This window comes from Misgurnus anguillicaudatus, chromosome 22, assembly GCF_027580225.2.
Source record: "Misgurnus anguillicaudatus chromosome 22, ASM2758022v2, whole genome shotgun sequence".
Taxonomy (NCBI): Eukaryota; Metazoa; Chordata; class Actinopteri; order Cypriniformes; family Cobitidae; genus Misgurnus; species Misgurnus anguillicaudatus.
The window spans coordinates 27,213,799-27,236,787 of record NC_073358.2 but is presented as its reverse complement, the minus strand read 5'-3'; the positions used below and the strand labels follow the sequence as shown (position 1 = coordinate 27,236,787).

General features: G+C 36.9%; 1 protein-coding gene across 5 annotated transcripts in view; it reads right to left on the bottom strand.

Moving 5' to 3' along the window:
- Nucleotides 1–22,989, bottom strand: part of mink1 (misshapen-like kinase 1) — a 67,687-nt gene that overhangs the window by 4,723 nt on the left and 39,975 nt on the right. For 4 of the 5 annotated variants that reach the window (XM_073861145.1, XM_073861147.1, XM_073861144.1 and 1 more), the window contains 12 exons: nucleotides 22,508–22,602; nucleotides 22,226–22,249; nucleotides 19,415–19,563; nucleotides 16,664–16,784; nucleotides 14,899–15,015; nucleotides 14,643–14,754; nucleotides 14,190–14,345; nucleotides 10,806–10,949; nucleotides 8,271–8,405; nucleotides 7,998–8,098; nucleotides 5,254–5,403; nucleotides 2,976–3,740 (listed from right to left, as the gene is read on the bottom strand). In XM_073861145.1, the coding sequence (XP_073717246.1) occupies nucleotides 3,510–3,740; nucleotides 5,254–5,403; nucleotides 7,998–8,098; nucleotides 8,271–8,405; nucleotides 10,806–10,949; nucleotides 14,190–14,345; nucleotides 14,643–14,754; nucleotides 14,899–15,015; nucleotides 16,664–16,784; nucleotides 19,415–19,563; nucleotides 22,226–22,249; nucleotides 22,508–22,602 (1,535 nt within the window). In that variant the 3' untranslated portion in view covers nucleotides 2,976–3,509. The remainder of the gene's footprint in view (nucleotides 1–2,975; nucleotides 3,741–5,253; nucleotides 5,404–7,997; nucleotides 8,099–8,270; nucleotides 8,406–10,805; nucleotides 10,950–14,189; nucleotides 14,346–14,642; nucleotides 14,755–14,898; nucleotides 15,016–16,663; nucleotides 16,785–19,414; nucleotides 19,564–22,225; nucleotides 22,250–22,507; nucleotides 22,603–22,989) is intronic. The other variant, XM_073861146.1, reaches the window with a different exon arrangement.

Below are 22,989 nucleotides of genomic sequence, written 5' to 3'. Positions count from 1 at the left end.
TTTTGTGTTATGTTGGAAATCGGCCCGTAAGTGCATATTATATAAACGACACGAACATTTAGTGAATCATAAGTTATTCGGTGTGTTACATTGACTCGTGACTCGCTCCTCCCGCAGCTAGTAACTCTTCTTCGTACGTTATTGGAAAGAATCGCTAGAGCTAATCTGTCTTTTATAAATCTGATAAAACTAAAGACTCTTCGGAAATATGAAGTATGTAATACTACTCTATAGGTACTCCAGATTAACTTCAGATATACAGAAACAGTTTTTTGTTATGTGAGCTTTAAAATATTGTGTTTATTTTATAAGTACAGTACCTTTTTGAAACACTTGATTGAAATGTTTCTTCTGATCTGACATTTTTTTCTTCGTTTAATCTGAAGGTGTATGTTAAATGTTTTAAATTACTTTTGTAGACAAAAATATGGTTTAATTTTCAATAGAAAACACAATATTTTTGAATGGATAACTCAAAATGCAAAATGACCGACTGTGCAAGACAACCATGGATCAGGTTCAAACTTGTGTCCCTTATGATTACTTTGACCTGAATACAATCTGTGAGGCAAAGACATTGATCACAGCGCCACCTATTGTGTGGTTCAGTTTCTTCATTTTTGTGCATTCTGACTTTCATCATTTGCATCTTCAGTGATTTTGCAACTGTTTACTAGCCTATGCCTTGGAATATTTTTATGAAGTGGAGGTTTTTGCCAATAAAGGTTGCGCGCACTTATACCTTGTACACATTGTCAGTCCAAATCCGATTTTGATGCATATCCGATTGGAATATAATCACATTTAGAACGTGTGAACAGCCAAAAAACGCATGAAATATGTTTTTTCTAATCCGTTTCGGCTACATCCAGAAGTGGTTTGAAATCCGTTTTAAACCGAATTTCCGGAAATCCATTTTAGTCTGCCCCTAGTGCAAACTTTGAAACAGTCCATTTCTGACGAAATGATCTGGGGTGTTTGGGAACGTCCATGTATTGGGGAATATAGTTTCTACAACATCAGACGTCGAGGCAGATTGTCGTGCCAGCGCCATAGAAACAGTGCAGATAATCCGGAACATGGCAGAATGCTACAGGACGCACAGATCGGATTTGAACAGTTTTTGATACACAATATGGACAGCGAGTCTGTCAAATCTGATATGCACCAAAATCGGATATGGACTGACAGTGTGAACAAAGCATCTGAAGGGTTTTGTAGCAAAAGACAGTCAATTATGTTAAACACCAATGACTGAAGTGACATTTGTGAAAAAAAGGCACTTCAATTATTAAATTATTATACCTTGTACACATTGTCAGTCCAAATCCGATTTTGATGCATATCCGATTGGAATATAATCACATTTAGAATGTGTGAACGGCCAAAAAATGCATGAAATCCGTTTTTTCTAATCCGTTTCGGCTACATCCAGAAGTGGTTTGAAATCTGTTTTAAATCGAATTTCTGGAAATCCATTTCAGTCTGACCGTTCTGATCGCATTTGTGTAGCTTTTTGGTTACACCATGCTGTCACGTCACCTAAATGCGTCCCCAGTGCAAACTTTGGAACAGTCCTTCGACGAAATGATGGGGGGTGTTTGGGAAAGTCCATGTATTGGGGAATATAGTTTCTACAACATCAGACGTCGAGGCAGATGGTCGTGCCAGCGCCATAGAAACAGTGCAGATAATCCGGAACATGGCAGAACGCTACAGGACGCACAGATCGGATCTGAACATTTGTGCTATACAATATGGACAGCGAGTCTGTCAAATCTGATATGCACCACAATCGGATATGGACTGACAGTGTGAACAAGGCATCTGAAGGGTTTTGTAGCAAAAGACAGTCAATTATGTTAAACACCAATGACTGAAGTGACATTTGTGAAAAAAAGGCACTTCAATTATTAAATTATTATACCTTGTACACATTGTCAGTCCAAATCCGATTTTGATGCATATCCGATTGGAATATAATCACATTTAGAACGTGTGAACGGCCCAAAAAACGCATGAAATCCGTTTTTTCTAATCCGTTTCGGCTACATCCAGAAGTGGTTTGAAATCCGTTTTAAATCGAATTTCTGGAAATCCATTTCAGTCCGTTCTGATCGCATTTGTGTAGCTTTTTGGTTACGCCATGCTGTCACGTCACGTAAACGCGACCCCAGTGCAAACTTTGGAACAGTCCATTTCTGACGAAATGATCGGGGGTGTTTGGGAAAGTCCATGTATTGGGGAATATAGTTTCAACAACATCAGACGTCGAAACAGATTGTCGTGCCAGCGCCATAGAAACAGTGCAGATAATCCAGAACATGGCAGAACGCTACAGGACGCACAGATCGGATCTGAACATTTGTGATACACAATATGGACAGCGAGTCTGTCAAATCTGATATGCACCAAAATCGGATATGGACTGACAGTGTGAACAAAGCATCTGAAGGATTTTGTAGCAAAAAACAGTCAATTATGTTAAACACCAATGACTGAAGTGACATTTGTGAAAAAAAGGCACTTCAATTATTGACTTATTATCTTTTCATTGCCATTAAAGTGAAATAATTGAACCTATATACATTAGAGCCTGGTAAAAAAGCATATTTACAAGAAAACATGTCAGTCGCACTTAGAGGGTTTTGCATCTGAACTCCTCATATATAAAGTATTAATTAAAGTGAAATAAAACTAATTTTCCAAATTGGCTGTAAACGTATCGTTCAGAGCTATGTTTGTTTGGCTTTGCTGTGTTTGTTGCCCACATATAGGAATGTGACCTGACAAAAGGAATGTGACCTGACAATTGACCCAACAAAAGGAGGAAAACTACTCCGAGAATCAATAACACAGAGATAACATTACCGCTTAATGAAATAATACATTTCTGAAATGGTTTGTGTTATTTTTCAGTGATCTCAGGACAGGATGAGTGTATGTGTGTGTGTGTTTATGTGCGTGTTTGTTACCTTGTCGTTTCTTTCACACAGGAACTTAAGCCTCTGAGCTCTCTTGTGCATGAAGACTCCGTCCAGGTGTCCCGTCTCAACCGAGCGGATTTCAATGGCTTTCTCTCCCCAGCCCATAATCTGATTAGAGCAGATATGAGCCACACGCACCACACCAACACAGACATGAGAACAAACATGTTATTAGTCACTTAAATAATAGAAAACATATATATATAAAAACAATAGACAATATTGAACATACTGAACAGAACATAATTCTCTTATTATAATTTATGTGATGTACTGATGGAAAAACACTCACTACAGCTTTGTTTCAGTGATATTTAATTATATACTGAACTGATAGAAATAGTTTAGCGTAACATCATGCTAACTGATTTCAGATCATTCCCCTTTGAGATTACAATTTACCAAAGGAGGCAGCATCCTATGTAGGCATTAAGGAGCAAAGGCAGCACACTGTTCTGAAACAGAGCCTACAGAGCTTCATCGCAACGGGACTATATAAATAATTTTCTTTCACCACTTGTGCTATTTAGCAGAATATACTGTGTGTATATTCAGCAGGACATTGTGTATATGTGTGTGTAAAAGGCACGCACCCACAGACGTGGGCATTTCTCCCCACTGCAGCACCACATCTTTAATGATGCGTCCATATGTGTTGACGTAAACGCCCTCATCCTCGTAACACAACAGCATCTCCATCCCATCTGAATTGGGCAGGAATACGATTGCATGAGGAGTCACTTGTGACTGGATCTACAGTGATAGTTGACAATGAGAGAGAGAACAGGGATTATTTGCATTTAACCAGTCAGCCAATCACAGTACAGTAATTAGGGGTGTAACAATGAATCGAGCGATTCTGCTTGCTATGCCTCTTGATTAATCTAATTATGGTGAAATGCCGCTACATCCAAAAGCCAGATGGCACTCTCATGCAGAATCTCAAATTGTGCCACAGAAGAAGAACCATTACACCGGCAGCTCCAAGAAATTTATAAGCATCTTCAAACCTTTTCAGGTATTTTCATGATAATAAAGAATATGTATAATGTATTATGTATAATCACGAGTGTTGCTTTTTTAACTCTTTTACTGTCACCGTTCCTCCTGAGGAACACCTGATTTTACTTCAATATTTTGGATGTAAATGTTTATCGAATCGTGACAAACTATATATCTTTGGAAAGGTCTAAGCCTCTAGAATACAGATATTTTCAGTGTTTTATAAAATAAATTATGTAGGAAGAGTAATTGATTCATTTATGATAAGAGTGCACCTAAAACATTGGTTATCCTACTATATGTCACTGTTCCGCCTTCGAGACTCCTACTGTTGCTTCAGTTTTTTGCATATGAATTCGTATCTAATCTTGACAAACTATATATCATTTGAAAGCTCTAAGAGTGTAGTTTTCATATATCATCACCATTTTGGGAATAAAATTATGTTATGAGAGTCAGTTTGTAAATGGTCATGGGCCCACAGGTGGGGCCAACTTTTTATACATATATATAAGACTTAACCCCTCCTCTAAACCTAAAAAATCATGACAAACTATATATTACTAGAAAGCTCTCAGAATGTAGTTTTCATATTTCAAGGTCATCTGATGATAGAAATAATGTAGTGACAGTTTTTTTGTTACATGACGCCCCCCCATAGGAATGCATATTAATTATTATATTCATAAAACTATATCCTATTATAAATCTTCAAAAATGTTGACAAACTATATATTGTTGGAAAGCTCTACGAATGTAGTTTTCATATTTTAAAACATTTTAGCAGTAATAATAATGCAGTGAGAGTAATTGAATAAATTGTGACAAGAGTATGCAGCAAACCGTTGACACCTAGTGGCCTTTGTTGGTAAAACAACTAAAAGAGTGACACAAACCACATTTTTTGTGATTTTAACTTGAAATTTGGATCACAACTACTTGAGACGTATGGCTTCAAGTTTACATTATTTCTTTTTTGAAACATTTACATTTTTATACATTCATTTATAAATGTAATATATACTGCATTATTTTTAATTATTAAACATACATTTAAACTGCTATAAATTTTTTTCTGTTTAACATTTTCACCTCCAGACATTCAGTGAAAAACCTTAAATAATGCATGAAAGAGATGTGCATAATATCGCCTTTATTATTAGTGTTTACTGCGAATTATTGTAACACCCCAATAGTAAAAGTAACACAACCTGAAATTCTCCAAAAACAGTTATGGCACTGTTCCTCAAACTTCATAACTCACATGCACAGGAATGTAGATGTCATAGTTGTTTCCAGAGTCCACATCAATGGCGTGGAAACCAGCACTTGAGCCATAAATGACCTTTAACCTTTGACCTTCTTCCACTGTGAGGTCAACCAAAAGAGGCCTATGTGGCAGGTCCCCGAAAGACTTGAAAAGAGATTACCACAATACAGACATCAGTGCTACACAGCAGAGTACTGAGATTATGTGAAACAATTATGAAAGTACACTGTAAACATTTCTGTAGCATTTAAATTTGTGAGTTATTTATATTTATTTAACTTAAAATGTAAAACTTAAACTTCAATCAAGTTCTTTTATTCCGCCATGATATTGTTACAAACACAACATAATCACATACACAACAAAATAATAACTTCCAATGCTGAATAGGAGCATGAGGAAGACATAAAAATAACTTGGTTATTTTTATTTAAACTTACATTTACAAGTCATTGCAACTTTGTTATTTGTTTTTATGAGTTGCTGAAACTTAGGTAAATTAGCTTAAGTAATTTTATTTTTATTATTTTTATAATTTATAGCAACTCCACACTAGTCAAGAAGGTTGAGATGAATTGTATGTTCAAACTGATTAAAGTGTGCAACAAGGAATTTTTACAGTGTATCTTTGTAACATAGTTAATAATGTTATGCAGTCATACGATGAGAAGCTGTTAAGTTCAGTTTTTGTCTTTCATAATATTGTTAAGAAAGAAAAGGAAATTTGCATGATACACTGTCAGAAAAGTGCAAAAGCTGTCATTGGGACGGTACCCCTAGAAGTCCTTATATGTACATTTTAGGTACAGAATTTTACAGTATATATTTAGTACTGTTGAATTATTATTTATTAATTGTTTTTGTTTTATTAATTATAATCATATGTATCTGTTCACCTAAATATGAAAGCCAATAGTCTGCTTTCGTGCCTTTATTCCATTGGGCAAGTTCGTGACCTTTTGTTTACGAGGGAATCTTATGGCAAAGGTGTGAAACTTTCTTTATCATGATGAAGATGTTATTTCAGTGAGGCTATCATGTTTACATGCTCAATGGGGGTTGATCTGGTATGCGTTTACAGCTGCCCTTTCTTGCCTGACTGTAACCTTTCTTTCATGTTTATATTGTAATCTGAAGACATTGTTTCCATCTGACGGGACTGCCCCCTTCGAATGTCTTTAAATGTAATGCATGTGTACTTTAAGTCAGCCTTTGTGACTGCAGCTCCCGAGCTCTATGCTCTGATTTAAAGATCGCTTTCTGCAATAAAGACGACAGCTCGAGGAAATCAAAGTCTCCTGGTCTTTGCTAAAAAAGGTTTCCAACAGTACCAATATGTACCTTTGAGGTACTAATGGGTGATTCTCACGAAACCATTGAAACACCACGGCACTAATGATTTTAGCTTTAAAATGTGTAATATAGTAACATTAAAAAGCATTAGAATTAACCCAATACTGTGTTCTACCTTGCACAATGTGTGATTTCAACATAAGAATTTATAATTGGAAATTTTATCTCATTTTCTGCTGAAATTCTCATTACCGCAATGTGTCCGGCTGTGTTTGAACATGCGTTATGTTGTAATTTAATCAAATTAACACAAAAATATTAAGAAAAAAAATAAATGGATGTTTTGCTAGACTACTTTAGATGACAGAAAAAATATTTACTAAATATTCATGTATAATAATAATGAAGAAAAATTAGGAAAATTATGTGTCCATGCCTGATGTTCTCATCCTCCGCAACACTTTTTGAGAACAGTTTAAGCACACATACAGAATTTTAATAAAGTTTGATTTTGAGTGACCAAGCACATGGACCAGTTACTTCAAGATGGCTACCAGGTAAGATCATTTTTTTACAGTTAATTTGAAATATTGTCTTGTTAGAATGCTTACACGACATTTTGATTATCATTACCGCAACAGATGCTTATTAAATGTTAATTTAATTAATAGAAGCATAATACTTTGATTTTAAATGCATGTGCAGAATCTCCAAATTATGTTCTTTAAGGTTTGTCATGTCATTTTGAAAATATGTCAGTGTTGATGTTTTCTGACTGTTGCGGTAATGAGATTTTTTAGGACTAATTTTTTAAATTATGTTACAAAAAGTGTTAAATGATAAGTAAAAGTTTTTAAATTAATGTTCCCATTTACTCCAGACTTTGTTTTTCAATGTCTGGTGGGAAAATAAGTAAATTTAAGCAATTTTTACATTTTCATGCTTGATATTTTTAAAACCGAGTTTTCGTGAATATCACCCTAATATGCACTCTTCAGGAACAAAGGTGTACTTTTTGAAAGGCCAATGACATAGTGACAGCTCCTGTACCTTTATTTGGAGTAAAGTTGACTGCCGAAATGCATTAAAGGGATAAATTTTACTTAAAATTATAAATCAGTAGAAAAAAGTAGAAAAGTCGAAATTTGCGAATAATTACGTGTCTGTTTAGCAAAACACAGTGAACAGTTTGTGGACCCCATTTACTTCCATACTATTCTTTTTACCTACTATGGAAGTGAATGGGGTCCACGAACGGTTTGGTTACAAACATTTATCAAAATATCTTCCTTTGTGTTCATCAGAAGTTGAACAAAGAAATTTATACAGGTTTGTAACAACATGAGAGTGAGTAAATGATAACATAATTTTCATTTTTGGGTGAACTATCCCTTTAATGGAACGACATAAGAGTTACAATTTTTAACTTGTAAAAGTGTCTTTACCTTGAAGGCCATGAATTTGTGGTAAGGTTTGGGAGCCCAGGCATAAACCTCCACTGCATTCTTCAGAGCGATAACCAAAAACTTAATCCTTTCATATTTCACTGGAAAAAATATGATTTACAAATAACATTAAAAGATTTGCTTGGTATGTTACTAGCCACTGTAGTGCACAATTTGTCTTTTTTTGTAATTGACATTGCACGTCGTATTATCACTTTAAACTATTTTTAAGTAATTACTTTGCAGCAAAATTTCTTTCCATAATTTACTTACCCACTTTGTAGTGGACACACCCCTCCATTTCCCCTACTGTGGTCCAGCCCTGTTTCTTCTCCACCTCTGGGTCATTATGAAGAATTTTATTCCTCAGCCAGGCCAGATAATACACACGCACCTTATTCTTCTTTCCTAAAGGAAGAGATACTGAATATAAAAATGATGTACCTGCATAAAGTAATGAATCCTGTGTACTGCAGGGGTGGACTGGATATAGGGAGCACTAAGAACCTTTTCAAGCTTTTCACAGTTGCTTGAATTACAAACATCATGGGTTTGATCTCAGGGAACACACATACTGATAAAAGACATGAATAGCTTGGAGGCACTGCAAGTTGCTTTGATAAAATTATTAAAAAGCACTACCGAAATAAGTTTGAATTTTTATAGTGAGTTGTATTACATGTGACAATTACCAACACTAAAATATATTAAAAAACTTAAAGGAACAGTATGTGAGAAATTTATATAAATTAATCATAAAATGGCCCTGATATGTCACTAGACATTAAGAAATCATTCGCATTTCAAATACTTATATCACTCACAAAAGTGGTCTGGCCAGGATATTGTCATTTAAAAAGTGGAGTTGCAGCCCTCAACTGATGTTTATGTTGTCATTTTGTGTATTGGCCACCAGTTGTGTGATTGCAGTACTAGTTTTAGCCACAATCCTACATACTGTTCCTTTAAAACTCACGCAAAACGGACAGATACGTTTTATGTTCCAATAAAAGAAAATGCTAAATAAAGGTCCAAAAACGGGTAATAATGACAATAACCATGTAAAAGTTAAACATGCAAATGTGGTATTAAATAGGGGTGGGCCAATACGAAATTCAGTGTCGATATTAGTCCGATATTGGCAAAAATGGCCGGATCGAATATTGTAGAAGTCTGGGAGTACAATCCGATCCAATACCAACACGGACCTTGTCGTGGCAACTTAGGCTAAAGCGCAACTTGCTGAGCAACATGAATTTCCACAAATTGCACTTTAAATTGTCCAAAGTTACACCTTAAATTTCATTTTGATTTTTTATGCTGACTAACAAAAAAATGTTGCTTCTAGAGCCTGTTTGTAACATTTAAATAAAACTGAAGCAGCTCTATTGCACAATGTTTCATTGAGTCATTTGTTGCACAGTAAAACGTTTGAGTTCTATAGGTCCGTTTAAGCTTTTTGTATGGCTAACAATTGTTTTATTTGCAGCTTAATTGATTAAAAGGCCGATAGAGATGGTATTGGATCGGTGTCAGTATTGACAGATACTCAAGGTTGTGGTATCAACATCTGTTTCAGACATAAAAAAGTAGTATCGACTCAGCCCTACTATTAAATTAACCGTTTACTTAAAATCTCATATAGGGAAAATTTAAGTAAATAATTAAAGTGAAGTTAGTTTCGGCTAACAAACAGTGTATTGTAAGGCGTTGAAATAGGTCTCAGGCTATTTGTTAGTATCTGTCTATCCTTAAATGTACATTTCCATTCAAAGTGATGAGTAAGTGTGTGTGGGTATAAAGCTTGATTTACTAATAAGTAAATGTATACTGTATAATAGGGGTGCAACGGATCACAAAACTCACGGTTCGGATCACATTACGGATTTTGAGGCACGGATCGGATCATTTTTCGGATCAGCAAAAAAAGTATGGGAAAATTCTAATAACAAATCAAGAAATTACAAACATTTATAAAAGGAACAAGGTTGCACATTAAGTAAGGTCTAAAATCATTAATTACATAAATCAAATGAATAATAACACTGCATTTATTATATTAATTAAATGTAATTATTATTTTTTAAAGCTTCAGAAGTGATTTTCTCTTTGTCTTGGGTTGTTTGATTAACCTTAATGACACAGACTTAAGTAGGTCAATTGCGCTTGCTGTCTCTTTAAGACCAAATATGCACAGACTGCATCTCTCCGTTTGTGCACTACCGAGTCCCCTTAAACGAGCGCACAGACACAGACAGAGGGCAAATTACAGACGGCGCAGCATTACAGTTGTCCCACATAAAATCGTTACGTTGTTTTTCATTGCTCTCTTAGCCAAATGTATTTTAATACACTACAGTATGAGAGAGAGTAGCGCAACTCTCTGAAATTTAAACATCAAGAGTTCTGATCTTTGAAGGATGATTACGTCTGACTCGAGCTGGACCGGACGCATTCAACCGCACGCGTGCCTTTTGGCGTAAAGTAAACTGATCACTTTAGCGCCGTTTTGCAGTTAAACTGTTTAAAATCACTTGAATGTTAACATTTGCAAACCTTTATAACACTTACAAATGATAAACTTTCCCTATTTAAATTTGCGTATTACTCCGCGAATCACATGCGAGCTGAATCGTGGGTCGTGATCCGTACGGATCACGGATCAACTGCGATCCGTTACACCACTACTGTGTAAGCTAGGTAATCTAGAGTATGTCTTTGACATGACACAGTAAAGTGAAAGATGAGTGATGTGTCACGATTATGTGTGTATAATATGCAAAGCATGTGTTTAGGCAGGTGTGTAACCTGATATAGTGATAAGTAAGTTGAGTCCTTCCAGAACATCCATCTGTTGGAATCTGCGCGAGTTGATCAGTGGATAAACTTTCCCCTGACCACTTCGATCCAGTAGCTTCAGACCGTTTTCTGTTCCTACCAGCAGATTCACACCTGACAGAACAAATATGGTTAGACACATACAACCTGTTGGGGAAAGTACTCTGTAACTAAAGCTGCGTCCCAGCTCGAAGACTGGATCCTTTGAAGGATGCAGACTTCAAAGACAAGGATTCAGTCTTCAAGGACACTGAAGTCTACGAAACGAACTAAAATTAGTCTGTCTAGCCTATGGAGGACACATACACTATATTGCCAAAAGTTTTGGGACACCTGCCTTTATATGCACAACATGAACCTGAATGACATCCCATTCTTAATCCATAAGGTTTAATATGGAGTTGGCCCACCCTTTGCCGCCATTACAGCTTCAACTCATCTTGGAAGACTTTCTACAAGGTTTAGGAGTGTGTTTATGGGAATTTTTTACCATTATTTTATTAAAAGCACATTTGTAAGGTCAGACACTGATGTTGGACGAGAAGGACTCGCTCGTAGTCTCCACTCGAATTCATCCCAAAGATGTTCCATTGGGTTGAGGTCAGGACCAGTCAAGTTCCTCCACACCAAACTCGCTCATCCATGTTTTTATGGACCTTGCTTTGTGCACTGGTGCACGGTCATGTTGGAACAAGAAGGGGACATCCCCAAACTGTTCTCACAAAGTTGGGAGCATGAAATTGTCCAAAAGGTCTTGGTATGATGAAGCATTAAGAGTTCATTTTACTGGAAGTGATTGGAACACCTGAATTCAATGATTTGTAGGGGGTGTCCCAAAACTTTTGGCAACATAGTGTAGTTACTTTATGTGCTGTTCTGGCCCACCTGTTGACATCAGCAGGACTTAGCACAGACATTTCTGACTTTTTAAAACTAATATTGGGCCAGAGATGTACATTTTATTTTAGAGAATATAACACACTGATGTAGATGAAACTTCACAACAGCATATCAAATGAAGCAAGCTTAAAAACATACAAATGAAAACTGCAAAATACACAGAAGGCCTACTGCAGCAATATTATTACAAAACATCATTTATAATGGTGAAACAGTGACAAGGGCCTTAATTTCTGAAAAACTTTTTTTAAATATCCAGCGCGTACAATGAATCATGGGACAGCCGAGGCTATGAAATATCCATTGCAGCCTTGGGAAATGAAGACGCAATTTGGAGGGTGTATTTGAAGGAGCCTTCTAATGGCCATACGAGCATTCGAATTGGCTTGCCATGCTTCAGACAACATCAATTTTGGCAAACCATACCTTTTGATTTAATAGTTCACTAAAAGCTACTAACAAAATATAACAACTGCCCTAAAATACTTACAAGGTGCACTCAGCACCCTTTAGTTACATCACACTTAAACCTGTCTGTGTGGATGCATTAACTTTTCTTTACAATCTCCTCCCTGTTCACTCTCGAGCTATTTGCTTTTTTTTGCTAAACTTCGTTTTATTCTTTATTTTTAACCATTTTAAAAATAAAAATGGATGTTCCTGGATTCAATCCTAACAAATTTTCACACATTTTGATGTTACGTGTTGGTACATGGACGGCTGCTGCATTGAATCGTGACCGGACTGCCGCAGGCTCTCTGCCTGCTGCGGCTGTGTCTTAGAGGCATTTCTAGTGGTACTTATGTGTTCACACTCTGTGCTTATCCTGGCATTTGTCCTCGGTCTGAGGCGTGAAAGCTGCAGGTCGTTGCAGTCAGTATAACTGGTCTAGCACGAACTGCTTGTTAAGACATTTGATTTTTTTTTCTTATACTACTTGTTTTGACTGTCTAATATATTTCACCATCAGATCCAACAAATCAGAAAAATGCAAAAAAAAAAAAAAAAACACTGAACTTAACATTTATTTCACTACTAAAAAAAGGTTAGACTGCTAAATACTTGTTTCTTGTGGACAAGAAACATGTCGCGACTACATGCTGCTCCCCGACCAATAAACGCTTTCCGTCTTTAACAGCATCCGTGATGTCATTGAGAAAGCATATTGTCTGTCAAATAATGAATGACAGACAAAAGCATCTTAAATCCAGAAACAACAGCGGAAACAAACAACATATATGAACCTTTCCTACTTTGCAGAAAATATATTATGACAGACAAAAATATTTTGAACTTGTGCATCAAAACATAATAAAGTATTCAGAAAACAACAAAATAGCCAAAGGTTATTTCATACTGAGGGCATTTTTTAACCCATTGTGCTTTGATGGACATTGCATGCCATCTACTTGCTAAACAGCATTTTGCGCAACTACAAATTGTGGCACTGAATTGATATTACGTACCATATAAAATAAGAAGTAATGGTGCACAATTAATTGTTGTTAATAAAAAACAAGCTATTGTCAAGAAAAGTAGCTACGTTTACATGCAACCAAATAATCAGTTTGTAATCGTATTGAAAAGCCTTTATTTAAAAACCTTAAGCTTTACGATTGTATTGTAATTTCGATCTTATTGAAAGGGGTGGTGTAGTCCAATCTGTGATCCGATCATCAGGAGAAAAGTATGCATATAAATAAGTGAATCGTAGTATTTTCTCAATCGGATGCAAAAATACATCGTGCACATGCGCAGAACAATTGTGCTCAAGTTCACGTCTTACATTTATCTCTTATTTACGTCTCACATAATTCTCATCACAGAAACACGCAATGGCAACACGCATTACTAAGGTAATGGGGTCACGCGCTCTACATTCTACGGCGTCCATGTGTACTTTTTAAACATAAGGCTACAAAAAGCAATAAAACAGTGTCGTGCCTTTTGAAAATTGTGTTTTTTGACTATATTTGAAAACTTCTTTAGAACAACTTTCTCCAACTCAGCTTTGACTTCTATCCAGAGATAAACTCGACGAGAGATGCTGTCCGCGTTGCCAAGTCCTCTGCGTTTTTGCGAGTTTAGATTTAGGCTACTGTTACTGTTAAGAATTTTGTTTAATAAAATTGGTGTTTGGACTGTGAATTGTCATTGGGATGCTTTTGGGCTTGTTTTGAATGTCCATTGGGATGATTTTGATACATGAATCTGGCTGTGCATTTGCGCAGACGTTCGGTTTGGATTATATAGTATGTACATGTAAACGAACATTTTAGTCAGATTGCAATGTTTAGGATGCATGTAAACTGTATTGTCGTAACCTTGAATCAGATTAATTCAGTCAGATTGACAAAATTTTGTGCATGTATAGATATAGCCATTGTAAAATAGTAACTATGCAAACACGAATAAGCACAAACACCTACACACAATCTCTCATTTAACTCTTACCCCAAAGAGCAGCGCAGAGGATCTCAGAGTTGAATCTTTTCTTGTATTTGCGAATTTCAGGAGTGTCACTAACTGGGCGAGTGTTGGTGGGATTGACATTGACCATTGAGCCTTTCCTGACCTCCAGCTTCATCTGCTCAAAACGAGAGCCCAAACCTACACCCACATGACAAAACCACAGATGCATAACAAATTGTAAATATTCAACTCGGTAGCAGTAATCCAATATCTTGTTTTTCCCATAATACAGAAAAACTTGTGAAGCATAAATGTATATAAACATTAAATCTTCCAACAAGATTATTTTTCTTGAACTATTTTAACATTTTATTCTTTCATTTAGTGTGAACCTCAACAAATATTTGCAGTGTTCATGCAAAAACTTACAATTTTAATAAATATTAAGTACTTAAATGTAGTTAATCGTTTTAGCAGTACAAACAATGACCAGACCTCCAACAGAAATGTTATCTCCTGTACCACCTGACGGCTGGTACATTCCAAGGTCCACAAAGGTAGTAAAGGAGGATTTTCCGGAAGCTTTCACCAATCCCCTGGACTGGTACTGAAATTGATAGCATGATTTGATTTCAAAATGTAGTCATTTTGTACAGTATATGGTCGTGACGCAAAGGAACACATGAACTTAAAAAATGTTTTTAAATGATAAACACTGAAGAGAAAGTGTGCGTGTGGGAAGAGAGCTCACATCATAGGTAGAGTCTTTCCCAGGAGAAGAGTGGGAGGCTGAATCTGTGGGAGAGTGGGAGGGCTGGACCACATCGGGCAGGTTGGTGTATCCATTATGACTCCGTTTCTCTGGAGTCTGTCAGAATCACAAACACTTCTTTCATTTTCACAGAAAAAATACACACTGAACCCATTTTTCACACATGCACTCTAAGGTTTATAAACCTAGCAAGCTGCGTAACTATAACTTTTCTGAAACACTCAACTGATGGAAAGCTTAAATTAAAGGTAGCAAAATTGTTCTACAAAATGAGATGCATCAATATCTAAGGCAATCCTATAATGCAATACGCTTTCTAGGGGTGTAACGGTACGCAAAAATCACGGTTCGGTGCGAACCCCGGTTTTGAAGCCACGGTTCGGTTCATTTTCGGTACAGTAAGGGAGAAATGCAAACATTAAACTGCAGGTTGTTTATTACTTTAAACTTTTTTTTACAATTTGTTTACACTTTTTTAAACACTTTATTAAAATATAACAGATAAAATATATATAAAATGAAAAAATAATAAATAAAATACTACTGCAGTTATTTTTTACATTATTTTATAACAGAAGGTAACTCTTATCTTAACCTTCTCTTAAACTTTTTCTACTAAAACCTTGAACTAACAAATTCAATTCCTGAATACATTTATGAACTATTAGCCTACATTTTTGCCACTAAAAATTTTCTGTTTTGATTTATTTTGGATTGTTTAACTCACAGAATTGAATTGGCTATGTACCATCTCTGTATAAAAATAATATTACTGCTCTATGTGTAACTGCATAGCAAGCAACATGATGATATACTTATTATACACTCATTTTGAGATTAGTGAGCTGCATACATAGCCATCTTTGATCTTTTGCACGTTTCTCCTAATCTTGGCTTGTGTCATCAATGTAAGCTGTGACTTTACTTACGAACCCCTCCGCAGAGTAACAGCTGAGTAAGCCCGGGTTACAGCTCTTCTCTGTCCCGACCAGCTGATCGCATTGTGACAATGATATGATTGACGTGATATGCAGATGAAAAATCTGATCACGCATTCCTTATTCTTGCTGTCACAGAAAGCGCGTCTCATGAATGCGTAGCAACGAAAGACATGCATCCTCTCACGCACTTTTGAAAGAACAAAGCAGCACGTTGACACGCGTTTAACATGCGCTTTTAGATACGACACGTAAATGTTTACATCAATAATCAAACGGATATACAACTAAGTAAATAAAAATCTTTCTGCGGGCCGAATTATGTTATATGTTTGACAGAAGACTTGCGCTGAACGCGGAGACTTCCGCCACTTAATATGTTCGTGCGGAAACGCACGTATTATGTTCCGCACAGGCGCACACAAAATGCATTCGGCCTTTCGGTGCACGTGCGCACCGTGCCGAAAGCCCTGAACCGAAACGGTCCGGTTCGAATACACGTACCGTTACACCCCTAACGCTTTCTATACAAGATAGAAATGAACAGTATAAAAGAGTTAGTGTGTTAAGTGTTTAAACGCAGCTAAAATGCCAGGCTGACACCAACTGTGGGAGCTTGCCAGCGTTTTATCAGCTGGGCACTTTGGTTGCTACGATACTTCTGTTTTGTTTATCAGTCGTTGTAGGAGGCGCCGGTTGTTGTTGTGGTATTTGTCCCGCCCCTCCTCCACTGTGATTGGATGGTCGAGTGAAAAGTGACATTGACGAACTCATTAAAAAAGGATTATTTCATGCATAAGTCTTACCCTCTGTACAAGCATGGTTTGGTCCCCATATCCTCCAGGCCGTTCTTCGTCTCCCCCTTCACCCTCCTCCTCCTCATGGACCACCATAGTGTTCACAGAGTCAGAATCTGCATCACGTGGGCTGATGGACATGATGAAAAGTAAGGAAAATAAAAAGGGTGAATTATCCAAACATTAGAGCAGTTTCTCAATACCAAGTACGCCAAACTCAGACTTATGTCCTTCATAGTTCGAACTTGCAAGCTCAGACTCGGAAGAACGAACTCCTGACGCGAAATGCATTCTGGAAAACTTCACTGTCATAAGTCCACACAAGTCTCCTCTGATGCATCTCGATAAAATGGGCAGATCAAGAACACATCCGGGGAATTTATGTGAACTTAGGCTTGATACGAACTTTGATTTGGAACAGTACTTGGTCCGCGACTGATGACGTTTCACAAGTCCACATGAACACAAGTACAGACAAGAACGCATATTGAGAAACGGCCTAGGTGTCTGTATGCGTACAGGTTTTGTACAGCTTCTGACAAAGTTAAAGACTTGTGTGTGTTTAACACTAGATATGTTTACATGGACATCGGAATGAAATCATTCTGATTGATAAATCCTATCATAGTATTTACATGAACACTTAATAATGTGATCAGATCAATGTGCATTGTGTTTATATGGCACAAGCTTCAAATCAAATTTGATCATTTGACATGCGCACATTGCACAAATACAGTTTCGCGCTGTTTCAAGATATGCATACAAGCCATCCTCCTAAAATCGCTGTGCATCTATTTCAGGTCATAATTAATAATCGACCAGCACACGGAGCTTTGTACCGTGCTGATTGTCAAGCAGCAGCAAAAACGCCCATTCACGTGTGCCCAAGAAGTTTGACTTTACACAGTGCTGCAGGCCATGCGCGAGTGTCTAAAGTACACAGTTCTCCTTTGTACTGTATCACTCCAGTGGCCCCGTGCAGCGCCATGTGAAGTCCAACACACGCGTAAGTGGATCAGAGTATAAATCATGGACTGAACGGACAATGCTGTCTCGTATCACTTTACAGAGAATTGGAAGGAGATTAGATTAGGTCTTAAAATTTAAGAATGACAAGACAGTCAATTCATGACTTCCTTTAACAACACAAGCACGCGATCTTTGCGTCATACGTCAACTCTACATCAATGCACATGCGCATATGCGCCACACTCCAGTCCAGTAGGTGGCGGAAATGCACCTTTAAGTGGGTTTGCCAAACGGCATTAAAAAGAAAGAAGAAGATTGCACATGCACAGAGCGTCCTCAATCTGATCAAGTATTTACAAGTACTTTCGAGTGGATTACAAAAAGTATAAACCAACCCTATCAAACCGATTAGATTTTAAATCGGGTTTGGTTTTATTCCGATTGAGGGTTTTACATTAGACATTTTTGTTCGGATTGAACATTTAAACCGATTACAGCTGTCCATGTAAACGCAGCTACTGTGTTTAAACCAAAAGTCTGCGTAAGATATAGTAAATCAAAGGGCTTTTATTTACCATATTTTTCGGACTATAAGCCGTGTTTTTTTCCATAACTTTTCTGGTGCTGCGTCTAATAGTCAGGTGCGACTTGTAAGTCAGTATGAATTAATTTTGACATTTATGAGGCAAGAGCCATCATTACCGTCTACAGCAGCAAGAGCCCGCTATATGCTATATCGTGAATTTATATGCTATATCCTGTATTTATGTAATTCAATAGATTCAGTGATGTGGAATGACGAGTCTGCGAACTTCACGCTAGTTGGCTTGTTCGGTTAATTTAGACTATTCAACCTTCCAGGTAAGTTCTGTATGCTATGGTTTATCGTTTAAATAACTGATAATATTACTTTAACGTACAGACATCTATTCAGCCTGCTGTTCTGTCTGCTATATTGTTTAGTTAAATAACTTGCCTTTCCAGATTAAATGTCTGTTCTTCGTCTTGGATTTTGGGAAATAATTTTTTTAATAAATGTGACGCATAGTCCACTGCAACTATACGTGACTTATATATGTTATTTTGTCTTAAAGGGAAACCAGGCAAGTCCGCGTAATATTTCTCTACGAGCTCCCCCTAGTGTCTGAAAGTAAATGCTTTCAAACACACTGTCGTAAAAACTAACTGTTGTCCCTCCCCCTTCGGAACCAAGTTTATCAGCTTATTTCCAATCTAGTTATGTTTTCCTTCCGTCAAGGGTTTTCGATGCTTCTTCCCTGGCTCTGCCATTTGCAACAATCCCTAGCCGTGTTTAGCTCTCCTGCCTCTGTGTTGTTTACCGTAAAGTGATCCTGCTTCTCGCGATATCTGAGACTTTGCGAGACTGAAGGACACCGGGTCGGATACAGCGAACTTGCAAGTGGGGTATTCTTCCTACAGACGGTAGGGGCGGGCGAGAGAGTCTTCATTCGTCCGGTAATGAGTCATTTAACCATATGCTGACTTACGAAGATGATTTATTAACATAAAAATGCTGCCTTGTGTCCCTTTAATGACGCATTTTTGAATGATGCGGCTTATACTCCGGTGCGGCTTATGTCCGGAAAATATGGTATAGCAAATAGGCTTTATTTAAGTCACCAGTGGTATTAGTGGGAGGGATGTTTTTGTGACTTTTGGTGTAGTACAGTAGTATAAAAATCATATATACTACAGTAGTTTCAGATCAAATAGTCAAAACTAATTTTTATTAAATGAGGTCTTTAAATATATTCACACATCTCCTACCGGTCAGAAGGACTTTCCTCCTCTGCTCCCTCTCCACTTTCACTCTCTTCACTGCTCTCACTGCTTTCTGAAGAGGAGGAGTAGTCATTAGCCTTCACAGGAGGGCGTGGCTGTTCCTCTGCCCGCTCCTTAGAGTACAGTCCGTGATCCTAACACACACACACACACACAAGATTCTTCAAGTCATTCTGTCTTTTTTAAAGGCCTGTGGAGGTTGTGGTGTGTGGGATAGAAAACTTGGGTGTGGAGGATGAATGTGGTCTGCAGATTTTCTTTCTTTCAAAACACCAACATACTAAAACTAAAATGAATAGAAACAGTGCAAATATGCAATCTGTACTGTACTTAACCCATATATGAATCACCCATATATTAAAATTCTCTCTTATGCCCTTTCCTGAATGGATTCAATATCTTTAAATAAGCTTAAAATTATCGCTAAGATTTTGCTTCAGAAGACATTTATTACCCACTGGAGTTATTTGGATTACTTTTATGATAGATGAATGTGCTTTTTAAAGCTGAAACACTTTTACTGTATATTAAAATTTCATCAAAATGTTGGGAGTTCAACTGATGAAAGTAAGTTATATACATCTGTAACGACATTAGAGTGAACAAATTTTTAGTGAAATCTTTTTTGGGTAAACTACTCCTTTATGTAATAAACATTTATTTCACTACTACAATATGTGTGTAGAGTACTCAGATAGACAAATGAAGAAAAATTGCCTGTGCCTAATCATGTTACAAAGAGACTGAGAGTGGCCCAGCCCATATCCTGATGTTGATTGTTCAATTCTGGACTGATTCTCATGACATCCAGGATTAAAAGTTGCTTCATTACAATAAATCTGGGTGCTAAATGAAGGATTTATGTAGAGATCATTACTTATCATCATTGTAAGGTTTCTGCATATTTTACATTGACCTTTTCATATTTTAAATATTAAGTTAAGAGATGCAAAATCCGCTAAACTGTCAACTATGAGAATATGATTGTAATCAAATGCTCTCGACACGTATTGTTCACGTATTGACACATATGTTCATCAAATACCTTTGTGTCAAATCTGCTTAATCCTGCCATAAGCATTTCAAAAATACTTTTTTTTTTGGCAGAATCCATTAAAGGAAAACACTACAGTTTTCAATATTTTACTATGTTCTTACCTCAACTTGGATGAATTGATACATACTTATCTTTTTTCGATGCGTGCACTTGGTCTTTGTGCAGCGCGTTGTGGTTGTGTTGGCATTTGGCCTAGCCCCATTCATTCCTTAGGATCCAAACAGGAATGAATTTAGAAGCCACCAAACACTTCCATGTTTTCCCTATTTAAAGACTGTTACATGAGTAGTTACACGAGAAAGTATGGTGGCACAAAATAAAACTTGTTTGGAGCCATATGAATGAATGGGGTTAGGCTAAATGCTAACACATTAAAGAAGCGCCGTACAAAGACCAAAACTGCACACACCGAAAACAGGTAGGCCTGCACCAATTCATCCAAGCTGAGGCAAGAACACAGCCAAACATCGAAAGACGGTGGTGTTTTCCTTTAAGGGTCTGAAAAAAATGCTAATTAACAAGAAATGCTAGACGCACTTAGCGGGTTTTGCATCTGAGCTCTTCAAGTGATTTCAGAGCAATTGCTCAGCGATTACTCAGAATTACACTTCAAATGTTTAGGGTCACTTATGCAATCTTTATTTATATTTTTACCTTTTAGAATAATTTAGTAAATGCATAAAAACTATGGAATAACAACCAAAATACATCAAAACCATGTTATATCTTCAAAGTAGTCACCCTTTACCTAAAATTTATCAAGGAGGTTCTTAGGGTTTCACCCTTTAGTTGCTTTTTAAACAATACTAAAGGTGGGGGGGGTCTAATGGTATGTCATGCATTCTGACTTAAAGCAGATAAAGAGTTGGATTTCATGGTAAACAAACCAACCAAGAGCCAAAACAAAATCAACATCACCAAAGAAGTGTGTTTTTGTTTATGAGGAGAATTTAAGCTTGTTCAGCATCCCAATGAAGCCAGCCTTATGGAAACAATGGATATAGTTTGTGCGTGTGTGTTTAACGCTGAATTTTGTTGAAATGGGGCAGTCCCAACCAGGTCATTCGTTGCAGGTGGTAAAAAACTGTCTGTGTTTTGTTGGCAATCAGCAAGTGCACAATAATGTAAACGACATAAACATGTAGTAAATCATAAGTAATCCAAAAATAGTGTGGGATAATGTTTTATGTGTGTTGCTTGCTCGTGACTTGCTCCGCCTACGATACGCCTCCAGGAGCTTGGGCTTTTTCCGAAAAGTAGCAGTACAGCTGATTTGTCTTTTATAAATCTGATAAATCTAAAGACTCTTCGGAGATATGAAGGATGCAATACTACTTGATAGGTACCTTATGATTAACATGAGATGAGCATTTCACATCTTAACATTCACACATTTTAAAGTTCTCATCTCTGCTGGGCTTTTATTGGCTGCTTTTTCCTTATTATTTGGGGCAAATCATCTATTTCAAAAACTTTTGTTTTTTAATGAACTATAGCACAACTATGTTTTCCTCCAAATTATTACAAATTTCAAACATTTCGATTTTTAATTTAAACATTACAGCAAGTGACCCCAAACGTTTGAACACAATTGTACATTTCTGATACACATTACATTCATGTATTGGAAAAAGCATGTTATTATAACCTCATTACATCATTATCACATTAAGACGTAAGCATGCAAGAACACATGCAGGCACAGACAGACTCAGGCTGACATGGATGCGGGCACTGACCTCTCCTATTGCTCTCTTATAGCTCTGAGGGTAGAGGAAGAGGAAGGAAAAGAGTTTGATGAAGAAGAGGTGAGAGACAAAGGTTAGTGTTTTAAAGAAGGGTTGAGTTCTTGAATTATTCACGTGTTTCTCTGTACAAGACACAGGCAGAATGATTAGGAAGCTTCTGTGCAAAAGTTTGCATATTTTTAGATCCTAGGTGCTCATCTGTGTATTTATATACAGTACAGTAAAGTGTATGCTCATAGAGAGAGCTTGAACATTTGTGTGTCTGCATCTCACCGCTGGTCTGCTGGGTCTGGATGAGGTTCGGGATTCTCCTGGTTTGTGTCGACCATCATGAGACAGGGTGGGGGAGGAATCCATCTTGGATGAACCTAAAATAAATACACAACATTACACACACACATACACACACAAAACTCATAGAAAACTCCCCATTACATATTCTCTCTAACAGTATTCAGAGGGAGCAAAACAGGACACACACACACAAACAAATGTGTTTTTGCTACTGTGATGGGAACATTCCATTGACTTTCCATTGTTTTTACACTGAGCTATTTTTTATCCCCTAACACTCACACAAACTTTTCAGCTTTTTAGATTTTCATGAACATATTTGGCCTGTTTATTAAGCCATTTCTCTCAGGGGGACCTTTGGCTGGTCCTCATAATGTAGACAAAAACTGACCACACAATTAAGAATGAATCATATTAGTTCTCTATAGATTTATTAATGGCTAGAGACTAGAACTAACTTT